Source organism: Beta vulgaris, chromosome 7, assembly GCF_026745355.1.
Source record: "Beta vulgaris subsp. vulgaris cultivar EL10 chromosome 7, EL10.2, whole genome shotgun sequence".
Lineage (NCBI taxonomy): Eukaryota > Viridiplantae > Streptophyta > Magnoliopsida > Caryophyllales > Amaranthaceae > Beta > Beta vulgaris.
This window is the reverse complement of record NC_079208.1, coordinates 2335114-2356381: the sequence shown is the minus strand read 5'-3', so window position 1 is coordinate 2356381 and position 21268 is coordinate 2335114. Positions and strand designations below refer to the sequence as shown.

The 21268-nt window shown below is 34.6% G+C and overlaps 3 protein-coding genes across 3 annotated transcripts; 2 read left to right on the top strand and 1 right to left on the bottom strand.

Annotated features, from left to right (window-relative positions):
* Positions 1 to 4438: 4438 nt before the first annotated feature.
* LOC130589421 (uncharacterized) lies at positions 4439 to 5329 on the bottom strand. The gene is made up of 2 exons (XM_057390669.1): positions 4599 to 5329; positions 4439 to 4509 (listed from the first exon to the last, which is right to left on the bottom strand). The coding sequence occupies exons 1-2, from the start codon at positions 5212 to 5214 to the stop codon at positions 4493 to 4495; spliced, it is 633 nt and encodes a 210-aa protein (XP_057246652.1). The 5' UTR covers positions 5215 to 5329; the 3' UTR covers positions 4439 to 4492.
* A 3263-nt stretch (positions 5330 to 8592) lies between these two features.
* On the top strand, positions 8593 to 11938 carry LOC104898420 (CASP-like protein 4B1). The gene is made up of 3 exons (XM_010685506.2): positions 8593 to 8999; positions 10174 to 10309; positions 11686 to 11938. Exons 1-3 carry the CDS (start codon positions 8752 to 8754, stop codon positions 11869 to 11871), a joined length of 570 nt encoding a protein of 189 aa, XP_010683808.2. The 5' UTR covers positions 8593 to 8751; the 3' UTR covers positions 11872 to 11938.
* Positions 11939 to 17254: 5316 nt separating this feature from the next.
* Positions 17255 to 21265, top strand: LOC104898241 (CASP-like protein 4B1). The gene is made up of 3 exons (XM_010685293.4): positions 17255 to 17555; positions 19107 to 19242; positions 20906 to 21265. Exons 1-3 carry the CDS (start codon positions 17311 to 17313, stop codon positions 21095 to 21097), a joined length of 573 nt encoding a protein of 190 aa, XP_010683595.2. The 5' UTR covers positions 17255 to 17310; the 3' UTR covers positions 21098 to 21265.
* The last annotated feature ends 3 nt before the right edge of the window (positions 21266 to 21268 follow it).

The window sequence follows — 21268 nt, the reverse complement described above, 5'->3', positions numbered from 1 at the left end:
GAGATCACCTTAGAACGTCAAGCGCCGTTCCTCTAATGTTGGTCCACGAACAACACTTGGATCACCACGTATGCTAGTACGGAAGAAGAAAAGCACTCTCTTACTTTTGTGGTGAGGGCCGAAAATGAGTGTGAAAAGACTAAGGGAAAAATCAGATTTTTCACTCTAGAAGTTGTAAAGTATATCACACCTTTGTAACCCCATATCAATATATAAGGTGGTTACAAAAGAGGTGTTTCATGAGGCTTTATTTTGCCTCATAATGTCATACATTATGAGTCTAATAAACTCATGAGTTACAACTCTTCCCATCCATCATCAAACCGCGCAACCCATTTCACAAATGGATTTGGATAAATATCCAAGTGTCATTACTTGTGTGACCTCATAGGACTCAATGATATTAGTAGTTGGCCCTAATCATATTAGTCCAACAAACCACAATTAGCTTCTAGCAAAACGTTGTGATCATATAATATTATTGAATATATTATCTCCATAACTTATCCTAATATTATTTAGTTTATTACACTTGATCGAGGACAAAATCCTTCAATCTCCCACTTGTCTAAGAACAAGTGTGTAACCTTCAAACTCCTTAAGTCGCTTAATGTCTAACTTGATGATATGATAACATCATATGTTCATCATACCAATATTCAAGTCGTTCCTTGAAATCTGAGTTCGAACTGTCAAAACAAATGATTAACTTCTTAATCCATTTGAGCACGGCCATGCATTTTCAGTTCTCACTCTTCAAGAGGCCAAGACACCAATCCTAACTCTTAGGAGGACTTATCCAATCTTGTATGACCAAAACTCCCACTAAATTCATAGCAGTTCCGATCGCTGCTTTTATGACCTCCTTTTACGGCACGGCTTTTGCAGCGTCAAAACATACTAATCCTTAAGTAAGAACAGTTTCATACTCATGTCAAAGGAATCCACTAAATATATTAATAAGAGTCTCATAAACCTTTTAGAGAACTCCCACTAGGTCTGCCCAGCGTGTATCAACTATACAAGCCTATGCAAATGACTAGACATCTCCATGTCCCTATAGCCCATGAAACTGCGCTATCAATCAACTTGCAATCTAGTCCATGAAATTGAATCATTTACGTTCAACTTAATGATTCGAACTAGGGACTAAGGTATATTATAACTCCTGTTCACTGGATAGAGTTCCTTGTCAAATCACGTATTTGACAATTCTATCAAACGTTATAAAATACTTTGAACGTTTTATTTAATACTAAACCAAGATTAAATAAGAACAAAACTTTTATTGATAAACATAAACATAACATATCAAAGCGAGTAATTATAACTGTGAACTAATTAAAAGTAAATAGTACACAATTAAACCCACTCTCCTATATGCTTAAGCCCTATAGCCCTAGTATGACTCTCATGCTTGGGCTGTGGCAAAGGTTTAGTCAAAGGATCAGCGACATTGCTATCCGTATGAACCTTGCAAACTATTACATCCTTTCTCTCAACGATTTCTCGAATGAGATGAAACTTTCTAAGTACATGTTTACATCTTTGATGTGATCTTGGTTCCTTAGACTGAGCTATGGCACCATTGTTATCACAATGTAAAACAAACCATCTCCAACACTAGGCACTACTCCTAGCTCCAGAATGAACTTCTTCATCCAAACGGCTTCCTTTGCTGCATCTGCTGCAGCAATATACTCAGCTTCTGTTGTAGAATCAGCGACAGTGCTTTGCTTTGAACTTTTCCAGCTCACTGCCCCTCCATTTAGACAAAAGATGAAACCAGATTGGGATCGGAAATCATCTTTGTCAGTTTGGAAGCTCGCATCTGTGTAACCCTCAACAATTAACTTACTTTCACCTCCATACACTAAGAAATTATCCTTAGTCCTTCTCAAGTACTTTAGGATATTCTTAGCTGCACTCCAGTGTGCGTCACCTGGATTTGATTGGAATCTGCTACACATGCTCAAGGCATATGAAACATCTGGGCGAGTACAAATCATGGAGTACATAATGGACCCTATAGCTGACGCATAAGGAACATTACTCATTCGCTTAATCTCATCAGGCCCAGAGGACACTGAGTCTTGCTAAGCGACACTCCATGTTGCATGGGTAGGAAGCCTCTCTTAGAGTTTTCCATGTTGAACTTAGTGACGATCTTATCTATATAAGTTCGTTGGCTAAGTCCGATCATCCTCTTAGACCTATCCCTATAGATCTTGATCCCCAAAATGTACTCAGCGTTTCCAAGGTCTTTCATAGAAAAACAACTTTTTAACCATTCCTTGACTGACTCAAGCATGGGAATGTTTTCCTATGAGAAGTATGTCATCTACATACAAGACCAAGAAGACTATGTTACTCCCACTTTCCTTCTTGTAAACACAAGACTCTTCTCCGTTTTTGAGAAAACCAAACTGTTTGATTGTCTCATCAAAACGAAGATTCCAACTCCGTGATGCTTGCTTCAATCCATAAATGGATTTTTGAAGCTTACATACCCTCCTAGGATTTTCTGGATCCACAAAACCCTCCGGCTGTGTCATATACACATCCTCTTTCAAGAACCCATTCAAGAAAGCGGTTTTGACATCCATTTGCCAAATCTCGTAATCATAGAAGGCGGCGATCGCTAGGAGTATCCGAACGGATTTAAGCATGGCTACCGGTGAAAAGGTTTCGTCATAGTCTATACCATGAACTTGCTTGAACCCTTTTGCAACCAACCTTGCTTTGTAAACCTGAATATTACCATCCTTGTCTGTTTTCACTTTGAAAACCCATTTGCAACCAATAGGTGTGATCCCATCGGGCAAATCTACCAAGTCCCATACTTGATTTTCAGACATGGATGCCATTTCGGACCTCATGGCTTCGAGCCATTTTTCGGAGTCTTCACTCATCAAAGCTTGCTTGTAAGTAGTAGGTTCCTCAAATTCTAAAATCATTATCTCAGAATTTTCAGTTAACAAGAAATCAACAAACCTCTTGGTTGGTATTCTTGTTCTACTAGACTTACGAGGGGCTGCAACAGGAGAAATTTTCTTCTCAACAATTTGAGAATTTTCGCACGAATTAGATTCGAGTGGGACAATAGGAGGTTCGTGTACGGGATGCACGTCCTCCAACACTTGGTCAGTTATGGGAGAAGATTCCTCCAAAGGAGGAACTACTTCAAGCCCAACATCTGGCTCTTGTGTCGTTGTCTCTAACATAGGATGAACTATGTCCATTTGTTGCTCTTCTCGAACTTCTTCGAGAAATACATTACTCCCACTTGCCTTTTTGGAAATAAAATCTTTTTCCAAAAAGACACCACGACGAGCAACAAACACTTTGCCCTCAGTGCGATTGTAGAAGTAATAGCCCTTGGTTTCCTTGGGATAACCCACAAAGAAACACTTATCTGATTTAGGGGCGAGTTTATCTGAAAGTAAACGCTTTACATAAACCTCACATCCCCAAATACGTAGAAAAGACAAGTTTGGAACTTTTCCACTCCATATCTCATATGGTGTCTTATCTACTGCCTTTGATGGAGTTCTATTAAGTGTGAAAGTAGCAGTTTCGAGAGCATATCCCCAGAAGGATATTGGAAGATCAGCAAAACTCATCATAGACCGAACCATATCAAGTAGAGTTCGGTTCCTCCTTTCCGAAACACCATTCAACTGAGGTGTTCCAGGCGGAGTGAGTTGTGAAAGAATTCCACAACTCTTCAAGTGATCATTAAACTCTTGGCTCAAATATTCACCACCACGATCGGATCGCAGTGCTTTGATTGTTTTGCCAAGCTGGTTTTGGACTTCATTCTGGAATTCTTTGAACTTTTCAAATGATTCCGACTTATGCTTCATTAAATAGACATATCCATATCTACTTAAATCGTCCGTAAAAGTAATGAAGTATCCAAACCCTCCCCTAGCTTTTGTGCTCATTGGTCCACATACATCAGTATGTATTAGGCCCAATAGATCACTGGCTCTTTCACCCTTTCCAGTAAAAGGTGACTTTGTCATTTTACCCATTAAACATGATTCACACACATCAAATGGCTCAAAGTCAAAGATGTTAGAAGTCCATCTTTATGCAACTTCTGAATGCGTTTCGCGTTTATGTGTCCTAAACGACAATGCCATAAGTAAGTAGGATTAGTATCGCTTGATCTATGTTTTTTGCTGTCTATGTTAAGGACATCTTTGTCTAAGTCTAGGTAATATAGACCATTAGACCTCTTAGCAGTGGCATAAAACATTGAATTCAAATAAACAGAGAAACAACCTTTCTCAATTGTAAATGAAAACCCTTCATTATCCAAAACAGGAATAGAAATAATGTTTTTGGTAATAGCAGGAACGTAATAACAATTATTAAGCTCTAATATTAATCCAGAAGGCAAAGGTAGACTATAAGTCCCAACTGCAACGGCGCAACTCTTGCACCATTTCCAACTCGCAGTTCCACCTCTCCTTTAGCCAAGGTTCTACTCCTTCTTAGTCCCTGCACATTCGAAGTAATGTGAGAAACACAACCGGTATCAAATACCCAAGAAGTAGAGGTTGCTAAATTAATGTCAATGACATAGATACCTGAAGAAGAAGCCCCAGACTTCTTATCCTTCAAGTACTTTGGGCAGTTACGCTTCCAATGACCTATTTGATCACAATAGAAGCACTTGGCATTTGCGGCCACCTTTGGCTTTGCCTTTGCCTGTGGCTTAATAGCAGTCTTAGTGGCAACTTGCTTGCCCTTATCTTGCTTTTTCTTGCCAGCCCATTCCTTCTTAAAACCCTTTTCCTTTTGAACCATAAGAACTTCCTTCTTAGGTGCAATAGTGATGTTTTGCTCGGCAGTCATGAGCATCCCATGTAACTCAGCAAGGGTTTTCGACACCCCGTTCATATTGAAATTCAATCGAAACGTATTGAACCCCTTATGAAGTGAGTGCAGAATGATGTCAGTAGCCAACTCTTGGCTATAAGGAAAGCCCAACCTCTCCATGGCTTCGAAATAACCAATCATTTCGAAGACATGAGTGGCGACCGGCTTGCCTTCAACTAACGAACACTCAAGAATAGCCTTGTGAGTTTCATACCTCTCTATCCGAGCTTGTTGTTGAAACATGGTTTTCAACTGTCGGATAATGCTATAGGCATCCAAGCTTGCAAACCTCTTTTGAAGGCTTGGTTCCATAGCCGCTAGCATAAGGCAAGTAACAATTACTGACCTTTCTGCAACGGCCTTATGGGCCTCTTTCTCAGCATCAGTAGAGGTAGTAGTTAAAACTGGGATCGGGGTTTCAAGAACATCCTCTCGACCTTCGGACTAAGAACAATTCTTAGATTCCTTTCCCAATCAAGGAAGTTGTTCCCGTTCAATTTATCCTTCTCAAGGATTGAACGTAAGTTAAAAGGTGAATTATTGTTGTTACCAGACATGATATCTACATAGAAGATGCAAAAAGTATAAGTATGTTTATCATAATAGCTTTTAACAAATTTTAAACACTTTAAAATAAAAGCTATGCACTTGACCAATTTTAATGTGTCCCTTTTGAATCAAGTGGTTCTAAGATCCTATCAAACATGATTTATAAGTGGACTTTGGCCTCAACTTAAAACCAAGTTTAAAAGGTAAGTAAACTCCTTTACTAATTACAACAATTGTAACTCTTAGTTAATGGGTGATTGCTAAGGTGATTACGCTCCCAGGTAAGGAAGTTACCCACAACGTTGGGGAGAGCCTTCCTAATCCTAGACAGAGCATGTCACCCAAACACAAAAACCCATAAACTTTGCTACAAAATCCAAAACCGTTTTGATGATTTTGTTGGGCCAAACCAAACTAAACTTGCAAATTTCGGAAATTTACTCTACTTAGCCCAAGATTGAAAGTAATACTCTGCTTTGGCAGAACCTATTACTAACGATCAAGTTTTAGTAGGTGTTTATTTGGAATAGCAAAAACCCAATATTTTATTTAAGGGACCTAAGTAAATTATTATGTTGATTTAATTACTAGTGAACATTTAAATAATTAAATCACAAGCATAATAAACTTAGAAAGCATTTAAAAGCAATATTTAAATGCATAAGGGATCCTACTATGGCCCCTAAACCTAAAGACTACTCTTTAAGGCTCCCTTGTTGAATCACCATGGATCTCCATCCTTGTGCTTCATAGGATAAGATTGAATCACCATTCTTCTTATTAATACTTGAATAAATATTTTTGGAATTATAAACTAAAATATTACAAAAATACCAACGATGCGTAGATCGTATTTAGATTACAAAAATACATTAACGATACGCAGATCGTATTTTCTATCCAAGTTTTGGGCCATACTAGTCACCGCATGCATTCATAATATCAAATATATAAAACATGCATTTTAATCAACTATTAAAATAAATTATCATGTTTTAACAACTTTAAAACATAATAACACCATGAAGATTTAATCACACATTAAATCCTATGGTTGGTACCTTAAGACAAAATTTAATCATATTAGAATTTCGTCTCACAAAGGCTTTAAAATATTAATCTAACAAATTTAATCATATTAAACTTAAAGAAAAATTAAAGCAATTGTAGGCACCACATATAATTTAATCATATTAAAAAAAAACTTAACATGATGACTAACCACATAAATAGGCATGGAAGAATTAATCAACTATTAATACTAAAAACCTAAAAAGTAATTAACATCATAATAATAAAAGAATAGTTACTAACTCCTTAGTAACCCCCTTTAAAATTAACTAGTCAATTATCACATATAATTAACTAATAAATAAAGCTCATTATTTAATTCAATTATGACTAATATAAATTAATCACCATTAATTAATTTATTTGCAAATTGGAATATACTCAAAAAAAAAACTCATTATTTTAATTCAATTATGACTTAAATATAAAATTAATCACCATTAATTAATTTATTTGCAAATTGGAATATACTCAAAAAAAAAAAATTTTTTTTTTAATAAAGCTGCCAAGGCAGCAGTGTGCAAGCACCACTGCCACCTCAGCAGCCGGCTACCACAGCAACGACCGACCGCGCGCAACAGGTCCGGTCACCACCGGCGGTGCTGGCGGCCACGACATTGCGCTGGCAGCAGCAGCAATCTGCGCGGCAGCAGCAGCGTCAAGTCGCACGAAGCAACCCGCGCGCCACCACCACGCCGGCCACATTCCGGCGGCGCCTCTGCCACCACGCCGGGCGACCACCGGCGATCCTTCCCCCTTCCCTTTCAATTATCAACAACCCTTGTGCATAATTTGAATGGAAGTTACAACAAATTGATTTGTGGGAAAAAATTAGGGTTCATATCAATTTTGTTTAACAAAAGCTCAAAAAGGATATAAACTAATACACAAAATCTGATATTTTGTGATGTGAGATTTCAATTTTGAGTATAATATATATTTATATATATATACATAAAAATCCAATTTTATGTTTCCAATCAATTAATATCATAATATCAATTATGCAAATAAATTCATATATAAAGCCCTCCCGTAATTGAATTAAAAAATGAAATAAAACATGCATCAACATGATCATATTAATCTATGCAATAGGCTAACTGATACCACTGTAGGAACTTAGATGCATAATGCGGAAAATCAAGTATCAAATACTTGTACATCTATCCCAAGATCATTGCATAAATTAGTATGAATCAAACATTAGTATAGAATTATACCTTTGATGCGTATGTTCCTCTTTTCACCAAACTTCTAGTGGAGATCACCTTAGAACGTCAAGCGCCGTTCCTCTAATGTTGGTCCACGAACAACACTTGGATCACCACGTATGCTAGTACGGAAGAGAGAAAAGCACTCTCTTACTTTTGTGGTGAGGGCCGAAAATGAGTGTGAAAAGACTAAGGGAAAAATCAGATTTTTCACTCTAGAAGTTGTAAAGTATATCACACCTTTGTAACCCCATATCAATATATAAGGTGGTTACAAAAGAGGTGTTTCATGAGGCTTTATTTTGCCTCATAATGTCATACATTATGAGTCTAATAAACTCATGAGTTACAACTCTTCCCATCCATCATCAAACCGCGCAACCCATTTCACAAATGGATTTGGATAAATATCCAAGTGTCATTACTTGTGTGACCTCATAGGACTCAATGATATTAGTAGTTGGCCCTAATCATATTAGTCCAACAAACCACAATTAGCTTCTAGCAAAACGTTGTGATCATATAATATTATTGAATATATTATCTCCATAACTTATCCTAATATTATTTAGTTTATTACACTTGATCGAGGACAAAATCCTTCAATCTCCCCTTAGTACTAGCTAGAAGTCTACAATCCATGCAAGTTGTAGACGTTTAGTTATTACTTCAGATTTAAGCTTTATAAAATCTAAGTCTACGCTATAAGTCGTCGTTGATTAGTGATCAAAATATAGGACTTTTACAAAAAATTCACGTGTTTAGATCCTTGAAGACAGCCTTTACTCTAATGAAAGTTCCATGATAGCTCAATATATAGTAGTATCTTAGTTACATTGACCATAATTTATTACCGTAATAGGTGAAAATCACACATATATAAAAGAGATATAGTGTACGTACTAGTTAAGTAGTTACTACGTGGTACTATAGTAGTTCTTGAACAATTTCTGTTGCTCTCTTTCATTCTCGTAGAATTTATTTTCTTGTTATAATAGTTGTTTGTTTTCTCCCTAATTTGAACAAAATGCAACAACCAGAGAAGCGAGGAGACGTAACACTTCCACGGCCACCGCGAAACGATGTCGAGGGCGGGGCTGCCGGAGTGACGAAGCCGGAATCAAACTCCCAGGGATCGTTAGATGGGAAGAAGTGGAAGTGGGATTGGATGAAGAAATGGGTTTTGATTTTGAGGGCATGTGTTTTAGCCTTTTCGTTCATCGCATTCATCCTTATGGCATCCGTTGGTGATTTCTATCTATATGCGGGACCCAGGTAATCGAGTTGTTATTTTTATGAAAACAGGCTCGATTAACTCCTAAAGCAGTTCCAACCCGAACAATATAAAGACCCTGCATCAATATTAAAATATAGGTTTATATATAAAAAAATTCAAAGAAATCAGCAAATTAGCACGTAATTGAATCAAATAGCAAACATGCATCAAACTAATTAAGCTTTTCTCTCCAAAATCTTTTGATATTTTTTAAGAAGAGCTTAATTCAAGAAACTTGCAGATATTTTGACTATCAACGTGAAGTCTTTTATACTTTTTTTAACCAATTTGGGAGCCCGTTTGAAAATTAAGCCTTATTTCATGGACATATTAAGAGTTGGACCTGCCCTAAAGGAATGAAATCATTATTTTGTTAAACTCATACAGTAGTCTTGTTTTCAAATATACTCTTTTCATTGTAAAATAAGTGAACTTCAAAATTGACTAGTAAAATGATACTATTATGGTCAAAACATAATAATTTAACGTTAATAAATTTAAGTGATGAATAGAACCATATACGGTAACTAATTAATTCCTAAAGCTAGTGTACAAGGTCGCGACATCCGACATGTATTTGGCATCCTAATTTGACGCCATTTGATTTTGGTGCGACACCTAAGATGTCATGTCACTAATTTAAAATTTTAATATAAAATAGGCAGAACTTTTAGAGAGATAAATATACATATATAGAGTTTAGGATAAAAGAAAATATTATTTGATTAGAAGGTATTCCGTTGCATCAAGAAGGAGTTCTATGCCTGATTGATGGAACTATATAATGCAAATTGACCGTCTATTAAAATTGGTATGAAGAAAGTCTTTTATAATTTGGCATGTAAAAGAAATCCCCGACTACATGAACCTATCCTATGTTCAATCTCACAAATGATTGTACTTTTGTTTTTCACGTATTCACATGTTTGATCATTAATGAATTTAGTTGGTACAAATAAAATACAAAGTTGTGTAAAAGAAGTAATCATATATATATTCTGAAAATTTATTGTTACTTGATAATTTTCATTACGATTTGTGAATTCAGCCTTGTTTAATCCCATGATTTCTTTCTTTGAAAGAAAACTCATGATTCTTTTTTTGTAATGAGAAATCTCATGAGTTTCTAACACCAAGCATGAAAATGGGACGATCCATATTCTTGTGACGCAGTTATTTACTTGGGGTAGCAATCATTGTGACATTGTATACGGCCGTGCAAGTTGGGATAAAAGGTCACGAATTGCGCACCAAAAAGGATGTGATTTCACCGAAAATTGCAGCTTGGATCGACTTGTGCGGAGATCAGGTTAATATCATGATTCTCTTTCTCTATTTAATTTGTTTATTACTCGTCCAGATCTAGTATTTCGAGAACTAACAAAGTGTTCGCTCTCTAGCTCGAACAAAAAATAATAAAGTTTAGGTCAAATAAATTCAGATGATCTTAGTTCCAATAACGCTTTATAAAATAGGTCTTATTAAAAGTCTGTTTTAGGGAGGTAAATAGATGATAGATCATCTATCATCCGTTTAACCCAGTGTTATTAATCGGGTGAAAACTCGAAATAAACGGATGAAAAATAGGTGGCGAGAAAAGCAGGTTGTTATAACGAACGTGGGAGAGAAACAAATAATGAATGCACAAACAATAAAAAGAAACAACAGATTTACGTGGTTCACCAATTTTGGCTACGTCCACGAGACCACGACAGAGAGATAATATTTTATTATGAGAAGAGAACAGGTTACAGAGAGAATAGAGTATTTTCTGTCGTTTAAAACCTAGGTAAAATAACCTATTTATACTCAGCGGCTCAAAACGCGTTTTCCGCGAAATCTGCCGACCCGCCCCGACCGGGCGGGATTTTGCTTCTCCAAATTTGCACACGGGCCCGACCGAAATTGCCCGGGCGGAACTTCGCTCTTCCAAAACTGCTTGCGCGCCCGACCGGATAAGATCCGCCCGACCGGGCAAGATCCGCCCGACCTGCCCGGGTGAGGCGCAGCTTGCTCCTTTTACGCATTTCTTCGAACACCTTTCAAGCACAACATTCAAGGCATATTCTTACACGGGTGAAGCGGGTAATTGATGCAGGTCGGGTGTGGGTGATTTTTTTTTTGCCTGTCACCCGACCTATCATCCTCTTAACATCCCACCCATCCTCCATATTTTCAATTACTCATGTTTTTTTTACTTACTTTTTTAGTTGAAAATTAAAATAATTATGTTATGGATGGATGCGACTTGTGAGTGATATATATCTCCTCTCCCGTTAACCACCCGACCCACCCGTTCACCCGGTGGATGACGGATGGATGGATGTGACTTGTGAGTGATGTCTTATACTGGTGATGGATGTATGCGGGTGGAGCGGATGAATGCGGGTGATAGATGCGGTTGAAGCTTCACACGTCCCAAAGCCGCTCTATTTCCATCCCTAGTCTGTTTCTTGGATTCTTCAAATTTTACTTCTTTGGTTGAAAATTGATCCTAAATATATCCTAAACCTACGTGGATAATGTCAAAGGACCAACTCAACCAAAAGCTTAAGCAGATGGTTGAGGCCCTAGGAATAGATTTATACTCTATCAGATAATTTTTACATTTATTCTTTATTACCAAGACTAATTTTGAGGTGCATACTACATAATTATTTAATATTTCGTTCTATAATTTTGCAGTTTTTGGCATACATGTTATTTTCTTCATCATCAGCAGGGGCAGCGATATCAATCGGATTAAAGAGTGAGCTATTAACGAACGTTGGCTTAGAACTAATGGCGGCATCCGTCAGCATGTCTATTTTCGCATTCTTTTGTATGGCACCTATCGCACTTTTTTCTTCATGTCGTTTCTTCTCTAATTAATCTATGAAACTCATAAACTTATTCATATATGTTAACTACTCAGCTAATTAATAGAGCATTCATTATACATTCGATCATTGGATGGGTTGAACTATATGCATGGCACACCTTAATATTATTTTGCTCATTTGGAGCTTTTGTTATTGTACGAATTTGCTTATTTGGAAGTTTCGACTTCCAAACGAGCAATGAGCATAAAAATAGCCTTACATATCATTCTCAGTACAATTAAGTGTATGATAAAAAGTTGTAGCAAATTTGTCAATTATCGATCAAGTTTCTTTTCTTGCTCTTCCCCTTCTCTTTTTTGTTTCTCGTAATTATTCATATTTTTGAATAGTAATCCATTTATTCATGTTATAGAGTATATAGCCAATTTCTTTGTGTGATGATGTTTAATTGTCTATACTCTATACTAGAAGTTTGCCTCATTTTTCAGGCCAAGATCAACTAATAATAGGAGAAGTAGTCCAATGAAAACGAAACCATCCTCATATATAAGCAAGCTAAGTAAAGCAACTCACTATTGAAATGCATCAAAACATCAAAATACCGTATCTCAGATTATATTTGATGTATATCACAACTCGCAACTTGGCTTGAACAAACCTTAGAACTTCGGAATCCAAATATTTTTCCCCACAAATTATAATCCTAAAGGTCGTCTACAATTCCACCATCAGTATGATATTGTCCGCTTCGATCTAAACGCGCACATATTTATTTTTGGACTCCTTCTCAAAAAGTCTTATACTATGTAGATGGTGAACTCTTATAAACTAGGTAACTCTTTCTTATCTCTACGTGATGTGGGACTTTGGATGTATATCTGATAGCGATTTTAGACAAGTTTTAAATTCCTATTCTTACAAGTGTACAAGATCTATATACTAGCTAGTGATAATTAATAGGGTATCAAATCCATAGGAAATGTTGATTAATATTAAGTAATTATGTACTAATTCAATCCTAAATATGAATATAATGGTTTGACTGTAAACTAATTAAACTACTCTGAAATTTAAAGCAACTAAATAAACTTGGCGATCAAAAGTGAATCGGAGAATAAACAATATACGAAATCTAGGACAGTCAAATCCACCACTGATAAATGGCTTATAGATTAATTGGAATGAGAATTACTAGGTTTATCAAGTATCCTAAACTACAAGCCAAGATTACTTAGAACAAAATAATATTGCGATTAATTAGGTGACATAACTTAACTAACTAACGCATAATTATTCAGCTTTTCAACCACAATCAGAAAATACCATTACATAATATCACACCTTGAACTATAAGAACAAAATATGTAAATTTGATGACAATATAAACCAACAATTAATTCTATAAGAACAATCATCAATCTATATTACAAACAATAATCAATCCAAAAATAATCTCAATAGTTATGCAATCATAAACCAAAAATCACTCCTCAAACACAATAAAACTATCAATTCATAATATTAGGGTTTCATCTAAGTCATAGAATTAGGAATTTAGCTACTCATAATATCGAGAAACATCACAATAGTAGAATAATTCATGGCCGCATTCATCGCTTTGTGCGTCTCTTTTCGTCTCCTCTATGTTGCGCTCACCCTTGTTTCTTTCGTATACTAATGTCCCCTTTTTCTCCTCCTCCGTGTGTGAGTCTATCCCCCCGTTAGTAGGGCTTCCTCCTCCTTTTCAATCCCTTACTAGTATTTTGGCCTGAACGATTATGTCTCGAGTCTGTTACAATTATTAAATATATAATTATTCATAAATTTCATTATTGATTTTATTAGTTTTGGCAACATTATGTGTCTAGTACGAAATTGGAAAACAGACGTTATAGCACAGTAGGATGTTTAAAAAAAAATCTAAGAAATTGGGGATAAAAATAACAATTTCAATAGAATTGGGGATAAAGATAATAATTCCAATGGAATTGCGGTAAAAGAGTGTTATTACTTAATAAAAGTGATAGAGGTCAAAAAATTTGTCTATGTCTTTATAATTATTAATTATAAGACTTTATTATGTTTTACTTTGAAACATAAAGCATCAAAATTGTAGTGGATTAGTGGTTAAACTCTCACATTTCATTTCAGAGATCATGTGTTTGAATCCCATTTCATTTCAGAGATCATGTGTTTGAATCCCATTTCATTTCAGAGATCATGTGTTTGAATCCCATTTCATTTCAGAGTTCATGTGTTTGAATCCCATTTCATTTCAGAGATCATGTGTTTGAATCCTAGTAACTACATATTGTTAATATTTTTAAATAAGATTATAAACATGTGTATCAAAAATTTGAGAAAAGTGCCATGTAACAGTGTTTCTTTAACAGGTTCAACTTTTAATATATTTACATATAGATTGCTGCCCGTAATCTCCAGTCAAAACCATACGGGTTTTCTTCCTTTTTTTCTTTTCTCTTTATTTTCTTCTCTTATTCCTTTGATGCGTGCGTGTGTTGCGTGGGTTTGGTGGTACAATTGGGCTTTGGCTTCATATCATAATACCTGCTAACATACCATAATATGAATAAGAGCAGTATGAATTACTAGTGGTGGTCATGAATAACAAGTAATCACTAGATAGCTAGTAACCCAACAGTTTCAATTACCGATATTTCACTAAAAACGTAAGAATCACTTTTTATTAATAAAGTTAGGGACTTAACAAACAGATATAAAGGGAAAAAAATATTATATTTGACACTTATCAATGCCCAACAATCCTCCCCTCAGACCAAGGACTACAAGCCTTCCCTCCAGTGATAATCCGTCCAATCATTTCATACTGTCGCCAACCTGGGGAACACGCCACATGACCATCACAATATCAGGAAGACTTTCGACATAAGGCAACAAGCACAAATTTCTCATCGCGAGGTCAGACTGGAAGCCACTGAGCTATGCCTTCAACCAACTTGTTCCCGTTCCATGCTTCCCGGTTGCACCCATGACATATCTCTGCCTCTACAGTTGCATGTCCATGCATTAACTGAGTCAACAGGCTTTGAGAAGCATACATAATACCACCAAAGACTTGCACCCACTCCTTAGAGCTACACTGCCTACACCCTACGTGCTTCAGCAAGTCGACCATGGTTCCACTGTTGTATGCATGGTCTCCCAGCCGAACCGTCGGCTCTGATACCATTTGTAGGGTCCATGAGTCCATCTACAAATCCACCATTAGTATGATATTGTCTGCTTTGGCTAAATTCGCACTGATTTGTTTTTGGGCTCTTTCCAAAAAGCATCATATTAATGTAATTGGTGAACTCTTATAAAGTATATAGCTTCTTCTTATCTCTCCGATGTGGTACTTGAAATGTATACCCAATTGGTCCACGTATAGTGTGTTTATAACATATTGAGTTAATGTTATTTCATATTTTAGATCATTTATTGTTAATTTGCACAACCTCTATTTTTGGCTGGTCATTGCCAGCCTAACAGCACATGTTCATCTATGCCCTGAGCCAGTAATATTAAAAGGCGTTTCCATTAACGGAACGGTGTGACATGACACTCTCCAATGGATGAGGCACATCCACATGGCACTCTTCTCAAACTTTTAATACAAATCTTTATGATCTCATTTAATAATTTTATTAATGTGTAAGTAATAGGAATGGAACATATGACATTTGAAATAAAATGTGAGTTATTTAACCACCAATACACTACAATTTCAATGAATAATGACATATTTGATTATCGTAACCGACTCAAGGCATATTTTGGCCCAAAATATTAGTTTCACATATTAGTAAGGGTGTTATCACAAACACCCAATATCTCAAACGTATGAACTCTATATGGTTTTTGAAGCTTAGATGCATTGCAGGGAGCTGCTGCGGTATTTCCAAGAGATGAGCCTGTTGTTCGTTAGGAGGAAGTAAAACAAGGTGGCGGACGCGTTGTCGCATAACTGTAGGAGAGGGAGAAACCATCGGAATGTAATATATTACCTTCCCACCCCCCCTCATTATTGTATGGATTTATTAAACTCGGATTGTACTAGGCTTTTTGCCATGAACCGTTAATCTTTATGCTACCGTATTTCACCGAAAAAAAAAAAAAAAGCTTAGATGCAAGTGGCCAATAAGATAGTTTAAACAAGAAAAAAAGCCACTCATTCAAACAATGCAATGAGATAAAAAAAACAATAGACCATGCTATTGGTTTCATCTGTTCATCGTTTTTGGACCAAGTTTTCCTTTAGACTTACAACCTGTTTCATGTGTTATTCACTTCACGACTTTCTAGAATACCATTACATCTTTGCATAATGCTGTTGACTTTCTAAAGTTAATACTTTAATCGGACAATTATGCTATATCATTAGTTTAATATACCAATTGCGTAAATATTTGGCCAGGGAGTTTTGGTAAGAATTCTTTTTCCTCAACTAGTTGCAATTCAGAAAATAATTCATTTTGGTGGTTTTGATCTTGGCAAAAGCTTCATGAATATTTTTCTGAAAGAAGCTTAATTCATTGATCGACTATGTTCATTTTATTAAGTTGAAATATATTTTCGTTAAATTTTTATCTGCCAATCAATACCATTCTCAATATTGATCACACTTTTTCTGATTCATCAATCACGTAGTTATATTACAAGGCTAGGAAACCTCACTAAACATCTATCTATACAAATATATTAAAAGGCGTGCGAAAACAAGAAACTGTGCCACGTGAAATAAAAAAATTGCATAGTATAGGATTTGATCTCAAGACCTCAACTACAAATACTAAAGTTCTAACCACTAGGCTAAGTTGTATTTAGTGTTATTATCATAAAGTATTATATTAATAAATGAATTATTTTCCAGAGCATAACCCGGGCCTAATAACCAGTTAACTCCTAAAATATATCCAACTAAACTCTAGTTGTACAATAAATAAACTATATCAACTAATTCTATCTTATTAACTATAATCCTATTTAAATACTAGATGTCTATTATTATAATAATATCATCTATGATATTAATATTGTATCAATTAGAAAACAATTTTAGCTCAAAGAATAATAATTACGGGTAAAAATGTAGGTATACAATCCATGCAAGTTGTAGGACATTTAGATATCACGTCAAATAAGTACAAGCTTTATAAATTCAAGCAAGTCTACGCTAAAAGTCGTTGGTTAATCATCAACATAATCATTTTTACCATAATTCACGTGCTTAGATCGTTGAACTTACTTGAAGACAGCCTTTAGTCCTCTAATTAAAAGATTCCATGAAATCTCATATATAGCTTAGTTACATTTGACCATAATTTTACATTTTTAATCATAATAGGTTGAGCACAAGTATACATATAAATAGTATAAGTACTAGTTCGTGAACAACTACTATTATTTTTCCCCTCTTGATCTCCTTTATTCAAAAGATCTCTTTTCCTCTTATAATCTGAATAAAATGCAACAACCACCGGTAAAGCAAGCGGACGTACGACTTCCGCGGCCACCGGGTACTGATGTCGAGGGTGGAGCTAGAGTGACACCGGAATCGTACTCCCCGGGACCGTCAGATGGGAAGATTTGGAAGGGTGAATGGATGAAGTTATGGGTATTGATTTTTAGGGCATGTGCTTTGGCCTTTTCTTGCCTATCTTTCATCCTTATGGCTTGTGTTGGTGACTTTTATCTATATTACGGGTTAAGGTAATTGATGTACTCCTTACGGTTACAGCTCAATTAAAAGATTTCTTACCGTTTACGAAGAAAAACACAATCCAAGTATATTATATATACTTGTTTGAAACAAAAGTATAAAAATCACATAAATGAAGTTTAACATTTACGCACGCACATGTATTAAAGAAAGTTGCTAGTTCTTGTGCACTTAAACTGAGTTAGTTATTTTTAAGTCATACTCACTTAACATAAGAAGTATGACGTATTTTTACAATAGCGGAAGAAGTATAACTTAAGGGCATGCAGTTCTCTTCAACTTTCGAGTATAATGCAGTAAGATTATTATTATTTCTAATCGAAAGATAAGTTCTAACTTGTAAAACTCGATTTCATTTAGAATGGATCATCATACGTGAGGATGTTTAAGTTGGTCCCTAGAATAGGATGTTAGCCTAAACTTGTCCTCCTTATTAAAAAAAAAATTAAAACTAATTAAGAATGTTTAAACTCGCTACTCTATTTAGCTAGGCCTGAAAAAAAAATTTGAACAACCTAAAAACAACGGGTTTAAGGCGTCATTTAGCAAACTATTTTTTTTATCACCTCTATTTTCAGCGAGTAAGATTTAGGATTAGTTTGTTAAAATCAATATTATTATGTGAAATTCTAAAAGTAATGTCCAGTACTAAAGGCATACATATGACATGAAACTCTAGTAAGCGCAAATCAGTTTTAATAAGTAAATTAAAGTTAGTGTCCCATAATAAAAAAAAGACAATAGTTTAATCAATGAAGATAATTTATACAGCTCATAAAATATTAAAATTCATGTGAAGAAACATGATACTATAAGTTAGTGAATCTTTCAGATTTGCATGGCTCATATTTATTAGTTTCCTGTAGTTTTAAGACACAACATACATCTATGTATGGTCTCAATGCAATTCAGAGCTTATTTGGTTGACATAGAACGTAAAGTAGAAGTTTTCTGAAAGTACAACTGTACATGTATATGAAGTGCCAATTAATTCAGTGGTAGGAAAAAGTATCATGGGATGTTCACAAAATGAAAGAAGTTTCTTATATTGGTCTCCTTAAGCACTAGATGATGAAGTAAAATCTTTTCCTGACAAATTTTATTTATTGTGATCAACACATAAATTGTTACACTCTCTACATAAAAATGCATGACAAAACTATATTCATTAATTCATAGAATATGTTACTTTTCCATTTTTCAGGACCGGCCATTACATCATTCAAAATTTGCAAAGTTTAGATCTTACGCACGCTAATACATATATAGAGCATAGTGAGTGTATTTACATAGTTATTAACAAGGCAAATATACATGGATAACAAGCCAAATGAATATATGTACATCTATAGTTGGTACATGTTCATTCATATTGATCTCCGTGTACATAATCTAGTACTTCATGTTCATCGTGATTATGATTCTATTCCTACGGACATGTCACATGTGTATGTACTAATTTGAACAAAATTAGGATGCAATTTGTATTTGGAGTATATGGGGCGTTTCTAATTGGGACCTTCTCTATTTTTGTTGCGCAGTTATTTGCTTGGCATAGCAGTCATTGTGACGGTGTATACAGCAGTGCAAGTTGGGATAAAAGGTCACGAACTTCGTACCAAAACAGACGTAATTCCACGCAAGGTTGCAATTTGGATTGACTTCTGTGGAGATCAGGTCAATATTATATTTTCTCTATTTCTTTCACAACTCGTCCATTATCAGTGTCACTGCGTCCTAAAAACTTATACTGCTTCATTATCCAAAATCTAATAATAGTCACATATAGTAGTACTATTTCAATATGTCTAGTAAAAATATATTTTATTTTTTTCTAAAAATTGCGATACATAACTTTACCATTTATATTTTTTATTTGTTAATATTGAATTAGTTTATACTTTGATTATATAAATTAAGGCAAGTTTATTTAATACTCCCTCTGCTTTTTATCCTTCTACCTTTCCGATGCGCGTCTCCTAATACACATATTTGAACTTAAATATTTTTTATTATATATTAGTAAAAATTATAACGATTGAATATTGATAAAGTATTAATTGAGAAGAATCAAACAAGACCGTACATGATTATATTTTTTCTTATAAGTTGAAAAAAATTGCGCAGATTCTATCTAAGTATGAATAGTGTCTAGATTTCAAGTGAGAAGAAAAAAAAAACTGAGAGAGTAACCTTTTACATAATTTTTTTGATATATTAACTAAAAAATGTGGTCAACGTGAATTATGTCGATTGAGCAAAGATTAGAGTGTTGCGATTTCAAGGAAAGAGAGAAATATATATAATTTATAACCTTTAATTTATTGTAATAATAGTAATGGTATAGGGATAAAAAAATTAGCAATTTCAAGAAAATAGAGAAAGTTTAATTTATAACCTAACCTATAATATTAAATATTGTGATATGCTTTTGCTTAACTTAAGTGACACAGAGACCCTAATCTCTAATTAAGATAGAAGTGATCTGATACAAAGAGCATAAATAGATCCCTAGTCAAAACCAATAACAGCTACACATTATTGCATATAAATCAAAGCGTATACTTGGAAAACCATATCATATATATTTTCTGAACTACAATATTTTTCAATAAATTTTAGACAACCTTATATAAAGGATATATAACTAGTTTCTTTTTTGCCTCGGCCCCGGGTCAGTTACAATAAACAAATATGTTATTATTTTTAAGTTTTATAATTTATTTTGCTACTTTTCTTATTTTTTGTCCACTAATAAATTGAAAAATTCACGTCACGACGTGATAACTAAAAAAAATTAAAAGGTTTGAGTTTGAAAACAATATCTTAAAAGGAATTGTGATAAGAGAACATGATATCAATATTCTCATGTAAGTTACATAATAAGAGTGTTAGCAATATATATACTTGTTTAAGTCTTTTTAGTTAATTATAATTATTAAAAGACTTCATAATATTTTATTTGAAACATTAGACAACAAAGTAATAATATATTGATGGTTAAACTTTTACTTTTCATTTCAAAAGTCACGTGTTCAATACCTTGCACTTACACATTTTTTTTAAGTGAGGAATAAACATAAACATAAACATAAAATATTTGCATTAGAAATTTGAGGAGAGTGTAATTAACGTGGAACATAAGCTTTCTTTCGCACGCCTTTTAATATATTTGTATAGATGATCAAACTTGTGCGTTGGAATGATATTATGAAAATCAAATTGTTATTATGACTTTTAGCCTTAGGTACTTATATTGATTAATTAGAAGTTCCTAATTTATTTTTGTTTAGCAACAACAAACTAAATTTATCTTGGTTTGGTAAATAAAATTTTGCAGCTGTTGGCGTACATGTTATTTTCATCAGCATCAGTTGGGGCAACAATATCAGTTGCATTAAGGAGTGAATACACGGGTGTTGGCTTAGAACTTGTGGCAGCTTCAGTCAGCATGTCTGTTTTGGCATTTGTTTCTCTAACACCTGCTGCACTCTTTTCTGCATATCGTTTATTCGCTAATTTATCAAATTAAAATCTTTGTAATCCCTAATAAACTAATAAGTTTCTTTTGATTCTTTTTTTGTTCTTTTTCTTTCAATTCTTTGCTTCTTATATATTTGTCCATGTCAACTATTGGTGATGATGTTTATAAATGAATGATCCTATGCATAAATTTATTATTGCTTTCTTGATTTTCTACGGA

Bases quoted from the DNA above. Each gene is read 5' to 3' on its own strand.
- LOC130589421 (XM_057390669.1), bottom strand. From the start codon at position 5,214: ATGCTAGCGGCTATGGAACCAAGCCTTCAAAAGAGGTTTGCAAGCTTG.
- LOC104898241 (XM_010685293.4), top strand. From the start codon at position 17,311: ATGCAACAACCACCGGTAAAGCAAGCGGACGTACGACTTCCGCGGCCA. The intron at 17,556-19,106 runs GTAATTGATGTA...TTTGTTGCGCAG, and splicing joins TATCTATATTACGGGTTAAG to TTATTTGCTTGGCATAGCAG. The intron at 19,243-20,905 runs GTCAATATTATA...AAAATTTTGCAG, and splicing joins TTGACTTCTGTGGAGATCAG to CTGTTGGCGTACATGTTATT.
- LOC104898420 (XM_010685506.2), top strand. From the start codon at position 8,752: ATGCAACAACCAGAGAAGCGAGGAGACGTAACACTTCCACGGCCACCG. The intron at 9,000-10,173 runs GTAATCGAGTTG...CTTGTGACGCAG, and splicing joins TATCTATATGCGGGACCCAG to TTATTTACTTGGGGTAGCAA. The intron at 10,310-11,685 runs GTTAATATCATG...ATAATTTTGCAG, and splicing joins TCGACTTGTGCGGAGATCAG to TTTTTGGCATACATGTTATT.